Genomic DNA, 22,642 nt, shown 5'->3' on the forward strand with positions numbered 1-22,642 from the left:
CTAGTACCAGCAAGATGTGACAAAGGAAGAAATGTTAGTTTCCAGCATTTTAGACTTTGTAACTACAATAGCGCAGCTTTCCCACCAAATAATAGTGAAATTTCTTTGTATACTTAGGTGGGGAAGATATCTTTATGACGGAAGAACAGAAAAAATATTACAATGCAATGAAAAAGTTGGGATCCAAGAAACCTCAAAAACCCATTCCAAGACCACTGGTAAGACTGAATTCTTCAAAATGAAAATGCTTTGCAAAATTCACTGAAAAGCACATGTATATATATATTGCCTATAAATTATTTGTATTGTCTTTACATTGATACTCAGTGGTCTAAAGTCAATTCCATACCCCAAAGTTGCACTGAAAGTTTTTGCAGCTTAAATATTTATTAAGTTATCTGCATAAATGTTATTGGGTTTTATATTCACCTTGGAACTGATTAAACTTCAGAGCAGGAAGGGATTTTAAGTGTCATTTTTATATTCTGCCTTTCTTAAATTTCTCTGAGTTTACTATAGCTGACTGACTTTGTAACTCAAAAATTGGGACTGTTGGAAATACATATGGATGAATACTCCCAACTAATGCCAGATGTAATTTTTCCCTCTAGAACAGATACCAAGGGTTCCTTTTTGACATTGTAACACGCCAAGCCTTTGATGTTGTCGTCATGATTCTCATCTGCCTTAACATGATCACCATGATGGTGGAAACCTATGAACAAAGTGAAACGAAGACTCAGATCCTTAACAAAATAAATATACTCTTTGTTGCCATCTTTACTGCAGAATGTGTGCTGAAACTGGTGGCTCTGAGGCAGTACTATTTCTCAAATGCCTGGAACATATTTGATTTAGTTGTTGTGATAATGTCACTTATTGGTAAGTACAATTGGTTTGACAAACCAATTATTATTCTTTTCAGAAAAAAAAATAGCTAAAATGTATCAACTGCAAATGGATGTTGAAATGGAACTCATAATACTGTAAAGCCTTGAGGAAAAAGTACTAAAAAGCCCATCGTGAGTATATTAATATGAAATAAGTATATTCTTTTAATAAAAGCATAAGAAAATAAAAGGCAGTTGCCTTATGTGAAACCTTTCATAATGGTTCTTCAGATTGTTTTTTCCTAGTCTGAAAGGCAGAATGAATAACCCATCATACCAGCACCACTTTTTGTGACAGTTTCCATTGTTACAGGTTTAGTGCCAACTAAGAAATCTTCGATCAGATAAAAACTGCTGGGTTTTGTCACCTGTGTTTGTAACAGAAAATTGAAATATATAGAGAATATGAAGTCTGGAATTAGATTACAGACTACAGAATTCAGTTTCTGGAAACTGAGGCATAGCTGGCTGAAAATAACGGTTCACACTGTGTAACAGGATAGAAAAGAACACAGGTATATTAGCTTTTATTTGGAGGGGTTGCGATTGAAGAATGGAGTAAAGAGCTTTTCTGCCAATTTAAACTTTCTGCCAATTTAACTATTCCTAGGGCCAGTACCGCCAAAATAGCAGATGGCATTTAGGGGAAGAAAAATATTGTATTTCTTTAGTATTATGTTTTGGGTAAGATTCCAGTAAGAATATAGTTCTTCCTTGAGAAATTAAATTCCTGGAATGAAAGTCCAAAAAAATGTATCCAAAACACCTAAACCTAGAAAAGCCAAAGCTTTTTGAGTGCTACTAGGTCTGTCATTTTTTTCATGTAAGCTAAAGATAAAATAACATCCATGTTTAGCTATGCCTCTGAATGAACTATAAAGCCATTGTAGGGTGGCATGCACAACTTCTGTTTTCATTGGGTTTGCTCAGATGTATCTTGACTATATTACCTAAATGTTGACTAAGACATTGTTATTGTATCTTGTATTCTTAGTTTGGCTTTGTGATGTCAGTATTTGAAGTCAAATTTAGAAAGTAAACACATAACCTACACCTGCTGAAGCAGTCATGCAACCAGTGTCAAAGAAAACCATCAGTCAACGAGTGTCAGCTGGTGGGGATATTTCAAGTTGCGCATGGAAAGGTGCTTGCCATCCTCAGTGCAGCGGTGCTGTCTTCTGGGGGCTGAGGAACGCAGTTCATAACTGCTGATTTCTACAGCTATTTTTTTCAACTCTAACATCTATTAAAGGTTGTTCTTCTAGGGTCTTAGCACACATTTATGAGATATTTTTCAACTGTACAGCTATTATCATTTCATCCTACTTACTAGTTAAGCAGAAATGTGATATTCTAACCACTTGTTATCCTTTCCATTTTAGCCTTACTGCTTTCTGGCATTGGTAAAGCACTTGAACATTTCTTACCGCCTACACTCTTCAGGGTCATTCGCTTGGCTCGGATTGGGCGAATACTGAGACTCATCCGGGCTGCCAAAGGAATTCGTACCCTGCTTTTTGCCTTAATGATGTCCCTACCTGCTTTGTTCAACATTGGCCTCTTGCTTTTTCTGGTCATGTTCATTTATGCCATTTTTGGCATGGCTAACTTTGCCTATGTGAAGATGGAAGATGGCATTGATGATATTTTCAACTTCCAAACCTTTCCTAATAGCATGCTCTGTCTCTTCCAAATCACCACATCAGCTGGCTGGGATGGTCTTCTCAGTCCTATTTTAAACACTGGGCCACCGTTCTGTGATCCAGACGTACACGGTACTATAGGTGAATGTGGTAAACCTGCCATAGGTATTATTTATTTTGTAAGTTATATCATTATATCATTTCTCATAGTTGTAAATATGTATATAGCTGTTATTCTGGAGAACTTCAATGCTGCTACTGAAGAAAGTGCAGAGCCCTTAGGGGAAGATGACTTTGACATCTTTTATGAAATCTGGGAGAAGTTTGATCCTGAGGCAACTCAGTTTATAACTTTCTCTGCCCTTTCAGACTTTGCAGATGCTCTGGCTGAACCTTTACGTGTACCAAAACCAAACAAAGTTGAACTCATAGCAATGGACCTGCCTATGGTCAGTGGAGACAGGATCCACTGCTTGGATATTTTGTTTGCTTTTACCAAAAGAGTGTTAGGAGATTCTGGGGAGCTGGATACTCTAAAAGTGCAAATGGAGGAGAAGTTCATGGCTGCCAATCCGTCAAAAAAATCCTACGAGCCGATCTCTACTACACTCAGACACAGACAAGAGGAAGCATCTGCCACTGTCATCCAGCGTGCCTACAGGAGTCATTTGCTCCTGCGCTCCATAAAGCAAGCTTCTTACCTGTATCATCACAGAACTTGCAGTACTGACACTCTTGGAAGTGCTGCTCCAGAAAAAGAAGGACTTATTGCATCTATGATGGGTGAAAACTATGGTAGGAGTCCTGACAAGTCTGAAACGTCCTCAGCATCCTTTCCTCCATCATATGACAGTGTCACAAGAGCCAGTAGTGGCAATCTCATGGTTGAGAATGGAGAAATTACAGGTAATCAACAATCTCCAAACATTAAGTAGTTCATCAGTGACAATGTTGTTAAGAATATTTTTAAATGTTCACAGAAGCTGATATTGTAAATACATGTCAGCTGCGGCAGCCTCCCTATTAAACAGTCTGTTGATCGTGATCAGGTAACTCTGGTAGCTGCTAAATTGTAGCCTTTGGCTCTATGTACAGCTTTGTCTAATATTTACATGAGCAGAGAAAGGTTTTGGATCTGTTTGATCAAGGGCACCCCACTGCAAAGCAGGTCCCACAGTACCTGAGTGCTGCGGCATATTTGCAGCACTGATGGGTAATGTCTGCTGACATCACCCCCCGTGCAAGAAGCAAAGAAAAACCCAAGCACCACCAGATCTCCTGGAGAACAGAAAAAGGGATGTCGTGTTACATTGCTGAAGGGAAAGGAGCTAAAATTTACCCTTAGTCCATTCCTACTTGATACTCTTAATATAAAACTGTTAAACAAATGGCTGCTGATTTTTATTTTGTTTTTAATGTTTGGGGACTGATGCACCACAAACATAGCCACTGCATGATCCACAGATATGCCACAGTGTAGTGGACTTCTTTCAGTATGATCGATTTACAGAATAGGTCATGGCATGTATGCTATTGTAGTTGTGATACTGCAGCTTAATGAAATAAATACAACTCTTCGTATTACAGAAGTTGTACTCAGCTGAGTAAAACCTTGCTTTGTATTTTGTCTGTGAGGATTATGTTTTTTTAACCTGTTTCCTCTGGCAGCAAGGTGAAGGCAGCCGTGCTGTGTGTCTATCAGTCACTCCGTAACAAATTGTGCTTGTTACATACTTTCCTCAAACTTTACAGAATGCTCAAATTTCATGCTCGAGTTCATGCTGCCAGTGTGGTAGAGAAGAGGGACAAAATTAAGCATTTCTAGTGGGGGGAAACTGTCGCCATCACTTCAACCACTCCCTTAGACATCACAAACCCAGGCTGGGGAGCACCCCATGGGCCCCATCTGGACTGCCTTTGGTCATGGTGGTGAGCATCATCCGTGGCCATGGAGTGAAGCCTTGACATAAGGTAGATGTGTCCCATTGGTGGTAGGAGCCTTTCCCCCTTATGCTTGTACTTCTCTGATGGGAGGACCAGTTTTCTCTTGCTTGCAAAGAAAAGAAATCAAAATACGACTAATGTAGACAATTAGGAAATCTGTGTTGAAGCATTTCGCTGTGGGGTTAACATAAGACTAAGGATGTAATCATAAATTCTAATTCTCTTGAAACTGTGTGTGCACATGGTCTGTCGTGATCCTCACTGCATTTTCCTTGTAAAGTTCTTTATCTTCATGTCCTTAGTAGCTTGGGCTTCTCAAAAAACCACATGCCCAAACTGCACCGTCTTTTGTCTTTTGTGCATGTACTTTGGAGATACTTCCAGCTGATGCACTTCACTGTCCAATGGCTGTTGTGTTATCCTTTGTCATGCACTAGGCATAGTCATAAATTAACCTTGACATTTTAATTTCTCATTTAAACTTCAAACACATTACACACAAGCTAGCATAAGATGCTTTTTATTTTTCTTAGTTGCAAGGTTGTGGCTGTGTACTCGCTCTTGGATTTGGCAGGTTCTGGCAAGGCTTGGGTGAGCTTTTCCCTCCACACTGATTTCAGCCAGAAAGGACACTGGGTTTTGCGACTGAGTGGGACCTGGTGTACACTTTGCTTGCAACCTGCAGCAAGTTGCCTACTCTCTTCAACACCCCTTCTCTATGGTGGCAATTATATGTCCTGTCTTGTGTCACTTTCTTCTTCTCCTGTCTTTATCACCTCTTCAGATTGTGAGCATTTTGGACAGAAATTCTCTTTTACTATGAATGGTAAATTACACCTAACAATGAGACTGTTTTCAGTTAATACTCTCTGAACACTGATTGCAAATAAATAATATTTATAGTACTTTTTTATTTTCTCCATAGTATTCCCTTAGCTTCTCCTAGCCATTCCTGGCATCATAACATCTTTAGTTTTGACTAATAGTCCCTCAGATTTTAAGGTAGGTACAGTGAATCTGCATTATACCAGAGAAGTCAACAGCTCTGTGCCATTGGAACCCAGGGGCCTCTATCCCTTCATAATAAAAAAAATAAAATTAACAATTACAAAATAATTTTAAAAATTAAATGGGTTTAGTTGTCTAAAATGATTGTTAAGCCACTTGCCCAGTTTGTGACCCACCACAGTTCAGGAGCAGACCACATGGTACTTGTGAGATGGTGTTTCCCAGCTCCAGCCTGTTCAATATCTGCTTCCCATGGCATGTGGGGTCCACGGAGAAAGCAGGAATGAGCCACACACACCATTACCATCGATTTGGGTGTGCACAGAACAGTCCTGACATCGCATCCACTCATGAGTTTATGCATTTAAACACATCGGTACCCAAAGGTAGTGCAACTTGTCTTGGCCGGTGTGTATGCCAGGAAGGGGCATTTTTGATAGTAAGACTAGTTTCTGGACAGTCAGCTGCATACAAGCCTCACTGAATTCCAGCTGTCTGGGAAGGCCACGCTGGAGCTGAGTCACAGCTCCACCAGTGTAGGAAATCGGATGCAAAAGATCTTTTGGTACCCTAAGCAAATTGTTTATTAGTGCAAGAAATGACAAGTACCCCTCTAGGGTGAATTTTACCTTTCTGCAGAAACACTTCTGAGTAAAGGTGATATCGTTTTGAGGAAGGCAAGTCTCTTGCCATGTTCTTTAATCCTTCTGCTTCTCCTCTGAACTCTCTCAATTTTGGATCCTAGTGATGTCCATACTAAAATCCCGGTTTCTTGTGATGGCCATATGGCATACTGTCTTGATTCCAGTTGGATTGCTGTCCTTTTTGGTCATACTGAAGACTTTTTCACATGCTTGCTCCCTTTTAGCTGCTTTTTTTAAAATTTTTAAAAAGGTTATTAACAGAGGCAATGAAAACATGAGGTCTGAGAGCTTTTCCCTTTGACAGTCCATGAGAAACACCAGCTCAATAACATGATGGTTCTGTCTGTTCCTTTGATAGTGATGTAGGACAACAAATACGCCAATGAAGGGCATGAGAATACCAGAACGACTGTAACTCTCTGTAGTGGGCTTGACTTCACTACCTAAAGCACACACATTTTTCACAGGTAATCAAAGTAAAGTAATGGAAAGACCATGAATATTTGTACCCCAGTCAAAAGAGTTTGTTTTTTTTTTTAAAGAAAGGACTACTGGGAACTAAACAAAAAAAAGCTACATTCTTCAGCAAAATTGAGGATCTGTAGCCAAGCTAGACTGACTTTACCATTAGAGACTGTCATTAATCATGGGACAATGTGGCTGATTTGTTTCAGTATTTCTCAGGTTTGGGGCAAATCAATGATACCGCATGGCATGAAACTTCTTGCACTTGAAATAAAAGAGAATTTTTTTCCTCCCATCCCTTTGCAGTTCAACATTTGTGAACTAAAACTGGATCAAGTGCAGAGAAACAGTATAACTAGTGTATAACAATCTATGTTATGGAAAGATATATAACAATCTATGTTATGGAAATATATGTAACAATCTATGTTACGAAAGAAGATTCAAGTTTCGTTTGTTCAGCCTAGAAATAACAGTTGAGAGGATAAATCATAAATCTTAGTAAATAAGGCACATGGGAAAATATGGGAGAGGGAGCACTGTGTTTAAAAGAAAGACAAACAAAAAAGGGAAAAAATTACCCTGAAAATTAGAAGTGGCTTCTATTCTTTAGAGGATGGAGTCATGAAGTTGCTTTGCAGCAGGAGCAGAGGACCCAGTCCAACCCCAAGGTGAATAGTTCCACAGTTCTTCAAGAGATTATGTGCCTTGGCACTTTCAAGGGGATCTGTGACCCCTTGGCTCCTACCCAAAGCTCTCTGAATTGAATACAATTAAGACCGGGATCTACAACAGGACGGTGAAACTTGTTGAATGCTTCCTCCTAGTGGTTTTAGCTCAAAATGACATGTTCGAAGTGAAAAAAAAACAAACAAAAAACAAACCACAGTTGTAGCCTCTATCTCAACTATAGAGATTGAAACCTAAAGAGATAAATAACTGGCTTATAAAGGAGTATTATCAGCAAGCAGGGAGCTTAGAGGGCGTGGGAGGAAGAATTATGCTAAAAGAAAGTCACATTTTAAAGGTCAGAAAGTTAAATGAGTAAGAATTTCCAGTGTAAAAGAGAATCAGATCATGAATGGGAAGCTGAAATAAATAACTCATATATACAAGAAAGAATAATAACAAATAAATAAGATGTGGAATGGGCTTAAAATGGGGCACGGATGAGGTTTTGGACAGCTTTAGGGTTAAAGGTTATCTATACATGTATGATAAAGGTTAGGTAAACAGTCTCCTTCATTTTCAGTGAAGATGCTGTTCAATATGGGATTGTATTTTCCTTGGCTAACAAGAAGTGTTTGAATGGAAATGTGAGTGCAACCATGGAAGAACCTAGAAGGGAATTAAAGCCTTTTTGGCTTTAACCATTGAGAATGGGCACATGAAACTGCAGATTTGTCAGTAAGGATTTTGAGAGAATCTGTCAAATCAGGACAGGTAGCAGGAGTGAAAAAAAATCCACAAAATCCAACCCAAATGTAATACTTAATTTGAAAAAGATGTAACAAGCAACTCAAGCAATCAGAGACTTGCTAATCTGAACTGAGCGTGTTGCAGGGCCGTGGGACACATTTTAAAGGGGAAATAATGAAAGACTTGAAGCAAAGTGAAAAATTGAATGAAATAGGTTTGAAATCTATTTACTAAGAAAGAAGAATGTGGTAAATCTTATCCACTGGTATTCTGATAAACAATAATGTAATAGGACAGAGCATAAAGTCCTCTACTGGGGGCCAAATGGGAACATTTGCTACCAGGTGAGGGAAACAACAGAGCACTATGAAGAGCTGGATAAATTACAGAAACAGAATGTTTGTGATGCATAGTGTGGTGCAATCATGAGATGGACAAATGCAAGTGAAGATCCATCAGCTGAGACACAGTCCATGGAGTGCAGGATGCAATAATACAGCGGGAAGGCATGGGTGAGGTTGCATCTGCACCCATGCATGTGCTGGTAAATGATGCTCAAGAATCATACAAATCAAATAAGAATTAAAGGGCTTCTACAATAGACAGGGGATTAGAAAGGCTTTATAAAGAAGCCTGGAATCCTAGTTTATTTAATCCCACAAAATGAAAATCAGGAGGAGAGCTGTGACTGTTCTGGAGAGGGGAATAAATGTCAGTGAGGGTTAAACCAGAGTATTGAGCAATGCTTATTTTTAATACAACCTTCATCAGCCACCCTTCCTCTCAGTGTACTAAAGGCATGCAGTTTCCCTGTGGTGAGTTTTCCCAATGGGAACTTTACATGATCCCGTGGCTATGGGCCAGGCCTCTGGCACAGAGAAAAGCTGGAAAATGCACCTAGAAAATTTGTCATCTGTACCCTAGTGCTCTCAAAGCACAAGTTGCTCCAGCAGAACAAGACCAAATCATCCAAATTGTGTTGGCTTATCCCATCCAGTCAATTGAGATGATGGCCCCTAACTGAGACCTTATATGTGTTGGCACAGCAACACCAGAAGGTGGAAAGAGATTTTCCTGCAACAAGTGCAAAATAACTTTTGCAGGAGGATATAGCAGCAGAGGCTAGTATGTTCACAAGTCGTGTACAGGACAAATGTGAATACAATTGCAGGCAAATAGGTGCAGAAGCTTGTTGGACAGGTGCTGAACTAAGGCTTGTGCAAGCTGATATAAAAAGTAGATCCAGAGGGTCTGCTTTTGGATAGCATAAGCACAAATTGAGTGACCTTAACATAGGTTGATATGTTATGGTTATGTCATGTTGCCACTGAAAGGCACTGGAAGCACAGGTTTAAACGCTGACAAATATCCTGCAGGTGAGCGTTGGGCTGCATTTGACTAAATGGGTTACAGCTGGGGTTACAGCTCTTGACCTGAAGACATCACAGAGAATGTCTGCCCACCTGGCAATTTGTTTCACAGTTCATTAGCCTTACACTTAAAGCACAAGCTTACTTTTTCATTTAAATTAGCTTGACTTCAGCTCCAAACTACTAGTTCTTGATATACCTTTAATGCTACATTAAAACATTCTTTAGTACCTGTTATTTTCATTCGGTGAAGGCATTTCTTCACTATCACCTCTCTATTTATTATTTTAATGTGAGCGGAATGACCTCTTAAAGCCTCTCGCACAAGCATTTTTCTCATCAATCAAATAATTTTTTGGCTCTTTTCAGTGTCTTCCTTTACCTGACCCATCAATACAATAGCTACTGCCTGTCATGGCTGTTACAGCCCTGAGAATATGCAGCCAATTTTCCCTCTTCTGGGAGCTGAAGAGCAGGAACCAACTGTCAGGAGCTTTATGACACGTGGCTAGGAAAGAGTTAATCCATGCAGCCATCAGGAGCCAGCTGCAAGCTATAAAAGATGGAGGGTGGAGGGAAGAAAAAAAAAAAAAGAAAGGAGAAGATAGCTGAGGGTAGAGGTGAATGTCTGGGAGAAAGGTGTCTTGTCTCTGTTAAGGTAAGGTAGGGGAGAGCTGGGTGCTTTTTGGGGAGGACGAGAAGCAGCAGCAGTGGTAGTGGTTTGAGGCTTAGCAACTGGAGGTAGATTTGGACTGGATGACTCTGGTTAAGGTGTGAGCTTCTGTGGGTGGGAGGTTCTCAAGGAGGTGACCCACCTGCCCTGGTAAGCTAGGGAGTGCCTTGATGTTTTATTCTGGTGTCCAGCTCCCTGGTGGGAAGAGGTGACCCTGTGCTATGAGGGACCAGGTTGAGTCTGAGCCAGCCCAGAAAATGGGTGTCTGGCAGTATGGTGAGGAGAAGCAGCTGGGCTTGCTTCTCAAAAGAGCATATGTTTTAATATTTAAAGGAGAAATTTCAGTCAATTGTTCAGTGTATCTCTTAATAGTATTAGTAACCTGCAAATGTTTGGTTTGCTTCATATTTTCTCCCCTCAAATCAACAGTTAATCTTGAAAGGAAACATCTTTCCTGATGTAGGGAGCGTTTGCATAGTTAAGTTTTAGATCAAATCTGCTGGTGATTCCCAAACATCTTCTCAGGCAGCTTCTACATTGCCACCCCTACCCCTCAAAAAAATGGGGAAGATACCAGCTAGATCTGTTCCCTTGTTCTGGTTTGGTACTTCTCCAAGGCTGAGCCCACTGCTGGCTGTGAGAGCCCCTGGGGCAGCCAGGCCTCTGTTCACCTCAAGTGTGCATGATGCAGTTCACACCTCAGGCTCATGTTTTTGGCAGATATTTTATCTCTATGAGGTTCAAGTCATATTTCCAAATTTCTCCTCACAGTGTGAATCACAGCTTGATTCTGTGAAATGAGAACTGGGTGCCTGATGTGATGCTGCATCGCAGGTCTCGGCACAGGAGCAATCCTGTGCCACAGATATCTCTGGAATGGTAAAGAAGTGGCCTTGTTGGATGGTTGGATTCAGGAAATGGTGCTAAGACATGTGTAATGCCATGACAGTGTTTCCATTGATACCCCTGACTGCAGGGCAACCTCACCAAAGTGTGCTTGTTCAACCCCAGCTGTGCTCCCGCTCTGGTATTAACAGAGCACAGTGATGTGGGGTCTGTTGTTCCCTATAGATGTTATAACCCATTGACTGTTAATGTTTCACTGGATCAGGTATCACATATTGCATGCTGTGCTTGTTGACATTGATTTTTAGGATCAATATATTTAATTAAAGTGGAGGATGCCAAAACTCTCTTTCACACAACTGTGTTTGGCAGTTATGAGCAAGAGTGACTGCTATTAGGCTCCTGAAAAACACGTGGCTTTCTCCTGAGCTAAAGATGGCTACACAAGTAAAACGAAATCCCATGAAAAAGCCCTGTGCAGGACAAGATGTGGCCATGCTACAAATTGAGATGACTGAAACTATGACCACCAAAAAGAGATCTTTTGGGCCCTGCTGCAAAATGCATCAGCAAGCACTGCTGCCCCCCCTGATGGTGAGAAGCCAGGGGAGGCTGGTGGGGCTGAGGATGTCTCTATTCCCTTCACATGGCTCTTCTTACCAGTATCAGCTGGCCTAGAGTTAATCTTCTTCCTAGTAGCTAGTGAAGTGATGTGTTTTGGGTTTGGTATGAGAGCAATGTTGATACTGATGTTTTTAGTTGTTGCTAATATTTATACTAAGTCAAGGATTCTTCAGTTTCTTGGTCCCTGCCAGCAAGAGGACTGGATGGAAAACTGGGAGGTGACACAGCTAGGTAAACTGACCCAAACTAGTCAAAGTAATATTCCATACTGTATGACATCATGCTGAGTATATATAAGCTGAGGGAAGAAGAAGGGGGCGGGGGGGGGGACCACACACTTGGCATTGTGGTGATGCGTGATGGAGCCCTGCTTTCCTGGAGATGGCTGAACACCTGCCTGCCCGTGGGAAGTAGTGAATTGATTCCTTGTCTTGCTTTGCTTGCATGGCTTTTGCTCTACCTATTAAATTGTTCTTATCTCAACCCTCAAGTTTTGTATTCCTTTTTGATTCTCCTTCCCATCCCTCTAGGTGAGGGGAGAGGGAGTAAATGAGTGGTTGTGTGGTACCTAGTCAACAGCTGGGGTTAAACCACAACAACTAGATTTGACCATACTGCATCATGCACTTGGGTTTATACACAGGCCAATCTTCTGCAAGAGCATTTGTCAGATTCTCCAGGCAGGGAGCAGGATGCTTGATCTAAACCACATGGACTTAAACATGTAGCACCTATTTCCATCTATGTTATGTGTAGCAGGTACAAAATAAAATTTTAACTTATCCTACCTTATTTATCTACAGGACAAAGAAGTTACTCAATTTGAATACTTTCTTTAAAGAACTATTTCCCTCCCCCGCCTCCCTGTTCTTCCCTGAAGTTTCTGGATGTATTTTTGAGTGACTTTTTTTTCAGGGAAAAAAACAGCTGGCAAATTTTCAAGTTCGTATGGCAACTGGCTCCCTCTTCCATTGAGGCCACAGCACAGCAGCAAGAAAAATTGTAGTGATTCCCACCATCACCCAGAAGTAAGTTAATTTCAGCTGTTAATTCATTTTTAATTTGTCTGGGAAATTTTTACACACTTCTCATTTCTTCAAGCAATTCCTGTGTAAGGGCCTCAGATGGAATAATTTGATTGATGGTGTTGAGCCCATTTATAACAGCTGAGGACCTTGTCTGCTAAAATCATCATGAACTAAACCAAAGTTATGGGGGTTTGGTTTTGTGGGTTTGGGTCAGTCATGAGACAAACTAATATGAAAATTTTAAATTGGAAATGATCCAGAATTTTTTTCCCATTTTGATTAAACTGCTTTGAGCCAATCTTATGTGTATTACCTAGCCTTTCAGGAAATACCATTGTACCCTCTACTACTTAAATTCTGCAAACTTCTTTAAAAATCGGTTTTTCATTTATTTCCACAAGCCTTAGCAGCCTATTAGCTGACATCAATCTCAACATCTCCTCCAAACAACACCTCTTCAGAAAAATAAACTCATTACAGAGCAGTTTACTGGGCACTACCCTTGATCCCATGGTCTCTTTCTAGAGTGCACCTGCAGGCACTTCTCTTTACTCAGGACAATACAGTTTCCATCTTTCTCTCAAGCTGAGAAAAAGCTGAAGTATGGCGGCTCTTACATAGAGAAAAATGTCAGAAAAATTTTAGGAAGTAGGCACTTTTCAGGTAGTGGCTATTTTATAGGTGGGGTCTTCTGGTTATGTTTATGGCAAGATCTTCACGCTTCCAGGAGAACTGGTTGGTGTTATAGGTTTGTTGAAGTGAAGGGACGTGGGGGGAAAACAACCAACCAAAAATAAAAACCTTAAACAAACCACCAAAGTCCCATATATATATGTGTGTGTATATATTCACCCAAAATAAACCCCAATTCAATAAAAATAATGCTGAGATTTCTGGCTGACTTGCTTGCTTCAAGGTATAGAAAGCAAGTGGGAGGACTGGGACTGGGCGCTTCTGTGTCTTACTGCTCACAAGTCAGCTCAGGCAGGAAGAGCCCTGTAGAAGACCTGCATATTTATGTATTTGGTTTACGTGGTGAGGTAAACGCAAGATAATTTATCAGTAATACAGGACAACATCAACTTTAGGCTCATGACACAGTCAATGCAGGGGAGAAAGGCATCTCCAGAGGCTGATTGATCTTGTCCGCCTAGGGATGGGTAATCACATATATCTTTCCACTGATCCTTTGGCAGGGAGACATGATATGACTTATTTAGACTTGGACTTGGGTCTAACTTTCAGACACCTTAATGGAAGCACACGAATCCCACTATAACTCACACTAGACTGGAAAAAAATGCACAGACCTCATAGCTGTAAAGCACCAACCTCTGATGGGTTTACTGGAAAGTCAGTTTGGGGAGAAATCTAAGACTCTGCAGTGAGCCCAAGTCTGCTTAGTCTAGTGAGTAGCCTCCTTTGTTTCAGTCTCAGTTTCTTTTAGTGTGTTAAAGCCCTAAACTGGTCTCCTGTATCTAATGAGATAACAGGGCTGAGGCATATTTGTGCTGCATTTCTCAGACAAGCCCTTACTAGGCATATTGTTGTAGCCAAGTTTTCCAAGCGTGTGGACTTGAAGAGTTCATCTTGCTTGGTGGGTTTTTTTGTTGGGTGTTTGTGTGTGCTGGTTTTTTTTTTAAGAAATAACTGCTTTTGTTTGCTTATCTATTGTACAAGCTGGGTTTCATAGCTGCACTTGTCTTTGTGTTGGATAATAAACTTGAGGTGTGAAGTGAGGCTGTAGAGTGGTGGGATGTTCCTGGGGAGGGACTGATATGAGCGAGTTACTGGTGTCAGCGTATTTTACAAAAATAGTAAAATAGTGACCCCACTTGTAAGAAAAAATGGGGCAAACTGTCACTCGGTTCAGAAGTGGGTACCTGCCTCTTACATATATTTACGCTTCAACTTTTCCTTTACTTCAAACCATCTGTTTAAACCAGCTTTTGTGTTTTGTCCTTCTCTTTTGAACAAGAGTACAGAAAAAGCCAAGAAGTGAAAATGTGTTAGAAAAAGCAAAATACAAAAAGTGGCAGGCGGTGGGAAGTGCTTCTCCAGCATCTGTCCTTTCTGTCAGGCTCCCAGGTGCCCACAAGACAGGCCACTCCTGAACACATGCAGCTCTTTCGGTCACCAAAGTAAATTGTTAGGATTTTGGGGTATTGTCTCTAGGTGGCTGTGTTTTGTGTTGAGGACAGCGATTCCTTTCGAAATATATGGCAGAAACCCCAGTCCTATCCCAGATGAAATAATAAATAAAAGTTAAAAACAAAAAACACCCTCTCAGAGAGCACTCAGACCCTGTGGAGGGGGAAAAAAAATTGGACTTTGCTTGATGCTGAGGAGAGCATTCAATATCCAGCAAGGGTCTGACCCTGCACTAGGAGGGGGTCACCTTGGAAAGCAAAATGTAGTTGTTCCATGTGTGCATTGATGACCTTTAATGGTAGGTTTCCAGTCAAGGGCAGTACAGTTCTTAAAGGCTCCATTTGTTCAGAGGTAGGGTATTGCATTAAGGATGAAGTATGAAAAGCTGAGAGCCTTGAGCAATTATAGCTTTGTTTAAAATCCTCTCCAGAGGCAAACCAGAAGGATTCAAAGAATTCCTTGATTTTTTAACAGAGCAAACGTTTGGTTGCTTGGAAGACCCGGGGACTTTGCTGTAGTTTATCCCGGCAGGTAATCTGGGCTGCTGCATTAGCAGTCAAATCCCGGTTGAATGCTGTCCTCCTCCTGCCCTTTATCATTGTGAGTGGCAGGCTGGCTTATTACATTAGATTTCCAGGTGGTTTATGCTGGAGGGGCCTCTTGTACAGGCTCTAACTTTGTCTCAGGTCTAGTTTGGTCTAAAAACTGCTTGCTGGGGAAAGGAAGATGAGGTGGAAATTGGTGGTGGGACCTGGTGGAAGTTTTAATTTCGAAGTAGGAATGGGAAGGAGAGGGATGAGAAGTTTGCAAACTGTGCTTGCAAACAGGCAAAGAAGAGGAGAAAGCCCGGGGGGGGGGGGGGGGGTGTGGGGTGGGGGGGGGGAGGCTAGTTGCTTGACTCTTCACTTGGGCAAAAGAGGTGGCTGGTGGATGTATTTGGTAATTATTTCTGGTTGGGGATGGTGGAGATCTGCACATAAGTGTCTCCTTTGGATTTGTGGGTGGCTTTTGGATTCCCCAAGTAAGGAATGAGTCACTCCAACAACCCACCAGTTTGTGAGCACCTCTTTGTCATTGAATCCTTTTCTACTTATAACCTTCCATGCAGGCTTTTGCTGGCCACCCATCTTCCTATTGCCTTCATCCCGCCAGGAGGATGAGTGTCAGCACTCATGCGAACAATCCCTGAAGGCAACAGGGCTCAGACAAGTTGCCTGTGTAGCTACAGTTTCAGGATAAGAGTTTCAGTTGGAAAGAGCTTTAGAGGGCAGGCCCCATGTCCACCCGGGGCTCCTTAAGCTGCTCAGCTTGAAGATGCTGAAAAATGCTAATGAGAGTTCCTGAATTCAGTCAAACCTTCCTCTTTACAGAAGGCAAGACTCTGTTATCAGATCTCTGTGCTGTTGCAGTAGACTTGGGTTGGAAATGGATGGAGAAGCAGGTATGCTAGGGAAAAGTGACCAGAAAGAAATCGTCTGGTGGGCTGGAGACTTTTGCAAGCAAAACAACATGGGCAGTCAAACCCCTGCAGCCTACACCCCCGGGACTGGCAGCTTAGTAAGTACAAGGGTGAAAAGATCAGTGAGGACACAGAGGGGTAAAGATGATGCAGAAACCTTACAGGAAACCCTACAAGGAAAGAAGGAGCAGGATGATAACTCAGTTTAATTTCTCCCAGATTTGTCAAGCTTTTATCAGAAATTCCAAGCCACTTAACCACTTGTAACCACAATTTGCCTGAGACCTGACACATGCAAACATCAATAGGTCTAGAGCAGTCCAGAGGAGGTCCACACGATTATTCCTGTGCTGAAAGACATTGTGGTCGTCTTTGCCTGGCTACACTGGGTCTTCCTACCCCAAGCACTTCACAGAAACTGAAGTGGCAGTGTCTAAATACAAACTAATAGGCGTTAGAATTAATTAAAAGATTCAAAGGGAAATGGTTCATGGTTCATGATTCATGTAAAATATTAAGTAAATGTACTGGAAGGAAGCTTGACCTTAATTAGTCTAAAATGGAGGAGGGAGAGCATGTTGGACTTCAGTGGAAGAAAGAAGAGGGATCAGGGTACTAAATGCAGAAAATTACTTCATCACTTTGAATTTCCCTCCAGTCCTTGTGTGGATGATCTTCTCTGCTCTTCTCTTTGCTCATGCCTTCAGGTGCACCTGAAGGCATGCTTCCAGCTGCAGGCGTGCAGGTAGTGTTGGAGCAAAACCAACTAACCAACTTTCTCTGAGTCTGTTGGAGATTTTTTTCTTTTTGGATGTCTTTAACACAATGAAATGCAAAAGACAAGCCAGTACTAGTTTCAGCCTGGAAAGATACCTTGGAGATCCTCTGTATAATGTGCAAGGGGTGGCTCTGGAAGCAGAAGCAAGGCAAGGATTTGCTTAAAATGCCTGTGCAAGGAAAGGAAAACATGTGGCAAATGTGATTTTGTATCAGGTATGGTTGATCTTGCAGTGTCTATAAGGCTAAAACATTTCCAGATGCTTTAGATTCTACGGGGAAATTTTTTCTAGAGATGGTTAACCTTTCTTTGGTCTGCTTTGAAGCCCTTCCATATGGAAACCACAGCCAAAACTCTCACAGAGCTTGGCAACATTTAGATTTCACCACCCACTGAAACGTTTCCCTGGGGCGTCCAAATTCCAGCTGAGCCTAGGAGCTCTCTTGGTTCCCTCCATGTGCTAAGCCTTGCCATTCCTCAAAGCTGCTAAAGAGATGGCAGTGTCCTCTGCTAGAGAGGCTGCAGGGATAAAGCAACTTTGGTGTCATAAGTTGGTGCTTTTGACCCAAAAAGAAGGGAATATGAATATATTTCTCAGTCACTTTGCAAAGGCTCAATGTATGACCATTCCTTTGTAGGAGCCTTTACCTAACCTGGGAAGCGAGGGGGGCTGGGTAATTTTTTGGAAGAAGTTAGCAAAGGAAAGTTAATGCGAGGTGAAGTTTTTCTCAACCTTCTGGGTATAAGAAATTCATCCAGCCTACGATTCATTACGACACAGGGAACATGGGAGGAACAGAAGCTTTGCGAGAAACCCAGGCTCTGCCTTCCTGACAGTGCTAATTGCTAAACCCTGTGTAAACACTTTCCCCACTTTAGCAAAGCAGTGTTGCTCTGCTCTCTGAACTGCCAAATCACCAAATATTTGTGCTGTTCACAAGCGGCAAGAGTGTGGTAATGGGACATAATTCAGCCCAGCACAGCATAACCTTCATCCTCTTCTAAATTAAAATGCAGCTGTCTTCTGGTGTGACATAAAAGTGGCTTAATTTGGGGTGGGGGGAGCCATTTCAGGGAAACAAAGTAACAGCTCACATCATTAAAGTAAAATTGATGTGTCTATCAGAGCACTGAATGCTTTCTTCACACTTGGACACATTCGTTGACAGAGACACTGCCTGCCTGTAATTTTTTTTCCCCCCATTAAATTAGATTAGCTCACTTTAGGATTATATCTTTTGAGTCTGATTGAACAAATGTAGCAATTTAGCCAGGCGTTACAGGATTTCCCCATGGATGCTTGATGAAAGATGCTCCATGAGGATGATACACTTAATTAAAAGATGGAAGCTGAAGACTGATACAGATGTATCCTGACACAGCAGCTGGGTTTATGTCAGGGTCTCTTTGCTTATTGAAATTGAAGTGGGGGATGAGAAGACATCAGGGCTCTTACTGCAGATGAAGGACAAGCCCAGATCACAGACAATGTTACGTGATGAGGTTTTAGCACCATCTCTGATGCGTCCCAGCAGTGGGTTCAGTGCTGGTGCAAACCATGAGCTGACCTTCTGCTTTCCATGCCACAGAGGTGGGAATGTGGAGGGGTCCAGCACTGCAGGTTTGCTCCATTCGCCCACTGTGGGGCTGGGAAGCCAGAAGGGAGCTTGTGGTGGGGGATCCTTACTGAAGGGGGGTCAGTACGGGATGGCCAAACCCCTGTTGCCTGGTTAATAAATGAGCAGTGTGTTGGTGGTCTGAATGAGAGGCCCTTTCTTCATCCCGCATGCCCTGAATCTCCTTTTATCCTTAGATAGGAAAACTGTTCTTGTCCTGGTATCTCATTTCCTTCCAAAGGGAATTACAACAAATCACATTATTTTTCTTTCCCGGTAGAGGGAAGTATTGGCTAAATTGAGTTGTGTGCAACAACCTCATGACACCTCCTGCTAAAGGAGCTTCTCGCAGCACTTAACCCAGGTAGTAAAAGGCTTTATAGAAAGCTGGGGTCTGTGGAAATCAAAAGCACTCCACTGAACACCAGCAGGGAAAAACCTTTCAAATTTTGAAGAAAAATACTTTTTATTTTTTTCACCAGATGAAATTTTGCAAGAAAAGTGTTTCTAAAACAGCATTTTTTTTTTTTAAGGAAAAGCGAAGAATATGTTTTAAACTAAAACTGTTCTCCAAACTCTCACAGTTTCAAGGACTGCATATTTTTCAATTTCTTTGTTACCTTAAAAAAAGGTAGTAACAAATGTGTAGGGATATGGCATGAAAGAAAGGCTTTATAAACATCTTGGGAGAATAAATGGCTTTTTGCAACCAGCATTGCTGTCTATAATCCCCTTAAGAAAAGTGATTGCTTTGTGGGGAAAAAGGTATCTTTTTGGAGAGAATTGAATAGAAAGATGACATCAACTGATCTCCCGCATAGTATTCATTTTGCTGCTGGTACTTACTTCCATCTGACATGCACATTTATTGGATTTCAGCTGACTTGCATGAACTTTTTCAGACATTCGGTAAGGCCGCATTACCTGAATGATTCTTCCAGAAAGGAAGATTTTGGCAAGACAGCACAGGCTTAATCAATTATCCTCTCTCTGATCAGCCTGTCTATAGGGTTCCAATTAACATGGTTGCTTTATGATTAGTGTTTGCATTATGAGTTGCTCCTGTGCCAAGGATGCTCCCCACTTGCTGTGTGTGTTTGATGCTGCACAGATCCAGAACCCACCCCTGAAGCACTGCCTTCAGCATATGCTCGTGGGTTAAAGTCCTATGTCTCCTGAACCGATGCCTAAAAGGAGGCAATTTAGAAAGAAGAACCCAAATAACTTATACACATTTGAACTGAAAACAGGAGGGAGGGATGGTTTTCTGGGCTGTGAGTTAACTAGGGGGTAGGAAATGGGGGGAAACCACCGCAGTCCTGCTTCTAACCTGGAATAAATTTGACAGGTAGTTTGCCCCTCCTGTACTTCTTCCTACCTTTTATTAATCTTATTTCCTTTGTAAATATTGCTCTGCTTTTTCTATAAGCTGGGTTCAGGTTGAGAAGATTTTTGTTATCACAGGAATGAGGATTTTCTAGTATTAGGAATAATTTTTCAACTTCTGAAGACAGATGAAACAGACATGTCTTCCCGGTGTTTCATCAGAGTTTACCAGTGTTTCCTCCCCCTCCTTCCTCCCCCCCCCCCCCAGTTGAAAATTTGCAGTAGCACTGTCTATTGCAGACTGCACAAGTGAGACAAGAAATGGTTAGCTCAGGAGCAGTGGGTGGGATGTTAACTGAAAGCTCATGGCTTTCCCCTCCTTTCCCTGGCTGTGACAGAGACTTTGCTGGCTCCCCTGGCTCGCTCCCCCCTTCATTTCTGTGATCAACCCTGAGACCGTTTCTACTGAGATTCCTCAGGAAGGAGGGAGGACAGAGATGAGGACCTTTGTTCATGGATTGTGACTGGAGCAAGAACTGGATGGAAGAGGCTAAAATATTTACTTTTAGCTGCTGGGGCCCCTTTCACATGAAATTCCTGAATTTAGCTCCAGCAATGCCTGCGTAACATCAGCCTGCAGAGGGAAGTTCTGGTCTGTGAAAGTACAGGCAAGGATATATCAACCCAAAAATTCCCTCAAATGCATCCAACTGTAAATCTGTCCCAAAATATAAATCTTCACCTGTCCTCAGCAGAGTGCACTATGCCACAGCCAAGGTAGTCTGTTAATTAACTCCTCCTCCATAGGAAGAAGCAATAGGCTTACCTGTTCCCTCAGCACAAGCCCAGCAATCCCATGATAGTATTTTTTAGGTGTTTGGATGATCTGGGGGAAGAAGCACAATTTTCAGAATGATGTAGAGAGCATGTCTCCCAAGGTAGGGGTCTGTGCTGTTCTGAGCGCCCCTACCATGATGCTGGGCCTGCTGCCCCAGAGCTGGGGGTGTTTCTGGGTGCTGAGAGTGTCTGTATGGTGGGACCACACCATAGCCATCCCAGCATGGAGGATCTCCACTGGGGCTATGTTGTTGAGATGAACAGTGTGACCCCAGCCTGCTGGGCCCAGGCCAGCAACAACCCCTGCACAGCATTTTTTCTCTATCTAGTTTTTATATTTTTTGCTTTATCTAGTTGAACTTAAATGGTGTTTGAAACCTATTAAACTCTGCTGGAAAGAAAGCTGTTCCTCTTGTAAAGTAGAGACATCCTGCAGAGATGTGCCAGCACAGCGGTAGGAGTCCAACAGCAGGAGTTGACCTGCTGAGGACTCACAGTTTGCCTTTCTGGTGCTGAAAATATGTCCTCTGATGGCTTTGAATCCTCCTGAAAACCTCCTTCTGTTTGCACAGCCACCACTCAGCTTGACCTTGAGTGATTAAATCCCTGAGGAGTTATCTTCCCTTATCTCCTACCTCTCGTATTGTTCTGCACCTCTGCGTGGCTCTAGGCTTTCCCAAGCTGTTTTCCCACCAGGGAGCTCGAATCCATCCTCCTCTGCCTTTCCTAGTCCTCATTCCCCTCCATCTCCCTTCATTTGTAGTCTTTGTTTTCCAGTCTTTGACCTCTACCCCTTCTTCTTGTCTCCCTCCCTCCTCCTCTTCCTCACCTAGCTCAACCCCATGTTATGCTTCTTCATTCGCTGCTTTTCCATTTCTGAGTCCTTGTATATTTTGAATCCCTCACTTGGTAATTTCCTTGAGCATGGACTTGCTCTCTAATGGAGACCTGCTCCCCATCAACCTTCCTGGGGCCACTGCTGCATTTTGGGGGGCTGTTTTGCAGCCCCCTCAGCTTTTTTCCCCTACATGATCTGCTCCTTTCCCAGTGCTTGAATCTTTGATAGCTACCAAACCCTGATCTGTGCTCATAGGAGTGTTTATTACAGCTCCAGACTCTTCCTGGAGTGATAACCACCACCTCGTAGTCCATCACCAAACCAGTAAAATGATGCCAGCCTCCCCTGCACACCCTGTTTTACCCTGCTGGCTATCGTGAGGTCTTCTTGCAGTTCTTCAGAAGTTTCTTCCACTTTTACCACCCTGAATACTTCAATACTGCCAGCCAGCTCTTGACACCACACTCTCCACCTAGAAGCATCCATCTGTGACCCTCCCGGCCATCGCTGGGCAGCTTATTTTTGGTGGAAGCTATCGTTCCTGCTCACCAGGTTGCTGCCCTGTTGGTGCGAGGCAGGCCCTGCTCCTGGAGGCCCATGGCTGGCCAGGGGGTGATCGGGGGGACAGCCTGGGCACTGGCCCCACCTGTCCCCCCCTCCCCTGTGTGCTGGGAACCCCTCGCTGTGTCCTGCTGTCTCTCTCCTGCTGCTTGAACCTGCTTGCGGGGCACCCCCAGCTTGCAGTGCAGCTCCATCCCCCCTCCGACCTTTCTCCCCAGGCGTCTTCATCCCACCGCAGAGCTCCTTCGCCCCTCTCCTGCCGCCGCCTCCGTCCGCCTCTCCCCCACCCCTTTTCCTTCTCCCCATCCCTCTCCCTTCCCCTTCTTCCTCGCCCCCGCTCAGCCCTCACCCTCCTCACCGCTCACCGCCGCCAGGGGGCGCTGCGGGCCCGCCCCGCCTCGGCCGGGCTCGGCTGGGCTCGGCGCGGGGGGCGTGGCCTCGGTCCCCCCGCCCGCCCCCCGCCCCCGCCCGCCCCCCGCCCGGCCGGGGCTGCGCTCCCGCGGCAGCCGCACGCACAGACGG

General features: G+C 43.0%; 1 protein-coding gene across 1 annotated transcript in view; it reads left to right on the forward strand.

The window, feature by feature from the left end:
• Nucleotides 1-6,939, forward strand: part of LOC102048956 (sodium channel protein type 5 subunit alpha-like) — a 46,998-nt gene extending 40,059 nt beyond the window's left edge. Inside the window, exons 26-28 of the mRNA XM_055709922.1 lie at nucleotides 118-218; nucleotides 612-882; nucleotides 2,273-6,939. Of these exons, the coding sequence (XP_055565897.1) occupies nucleotides 118-218; nucleotides 612-882; nucleotides 2,273-3,468 (1,568 nt within the window). The 3' untranslated portion in view covers nucleotides 3,469-6,939. The remainder of the gene's footprint in view (nucleotides 1-117; nucleotides 219-611; nucleotides 883-2,272) is intronic.
• Nucleotides 6,940-22,642: the final 15,703 nt, after the last annotated feature.

The sequence above is a fragment of the Falco cherrug genome, chromosome 4 (genome assembly GCF_023634085.1).
Source record: "Falco cherrug isolate bFalChe1 chromosome 4, bFalChe1.pri, whole genome shotgun sequence".
Taxonomy (NCBI): Eukaryota; Metazoa; Chordata; class Aves; order Falconiformes; family Falconidae; genus Falco; species Falco cherrug.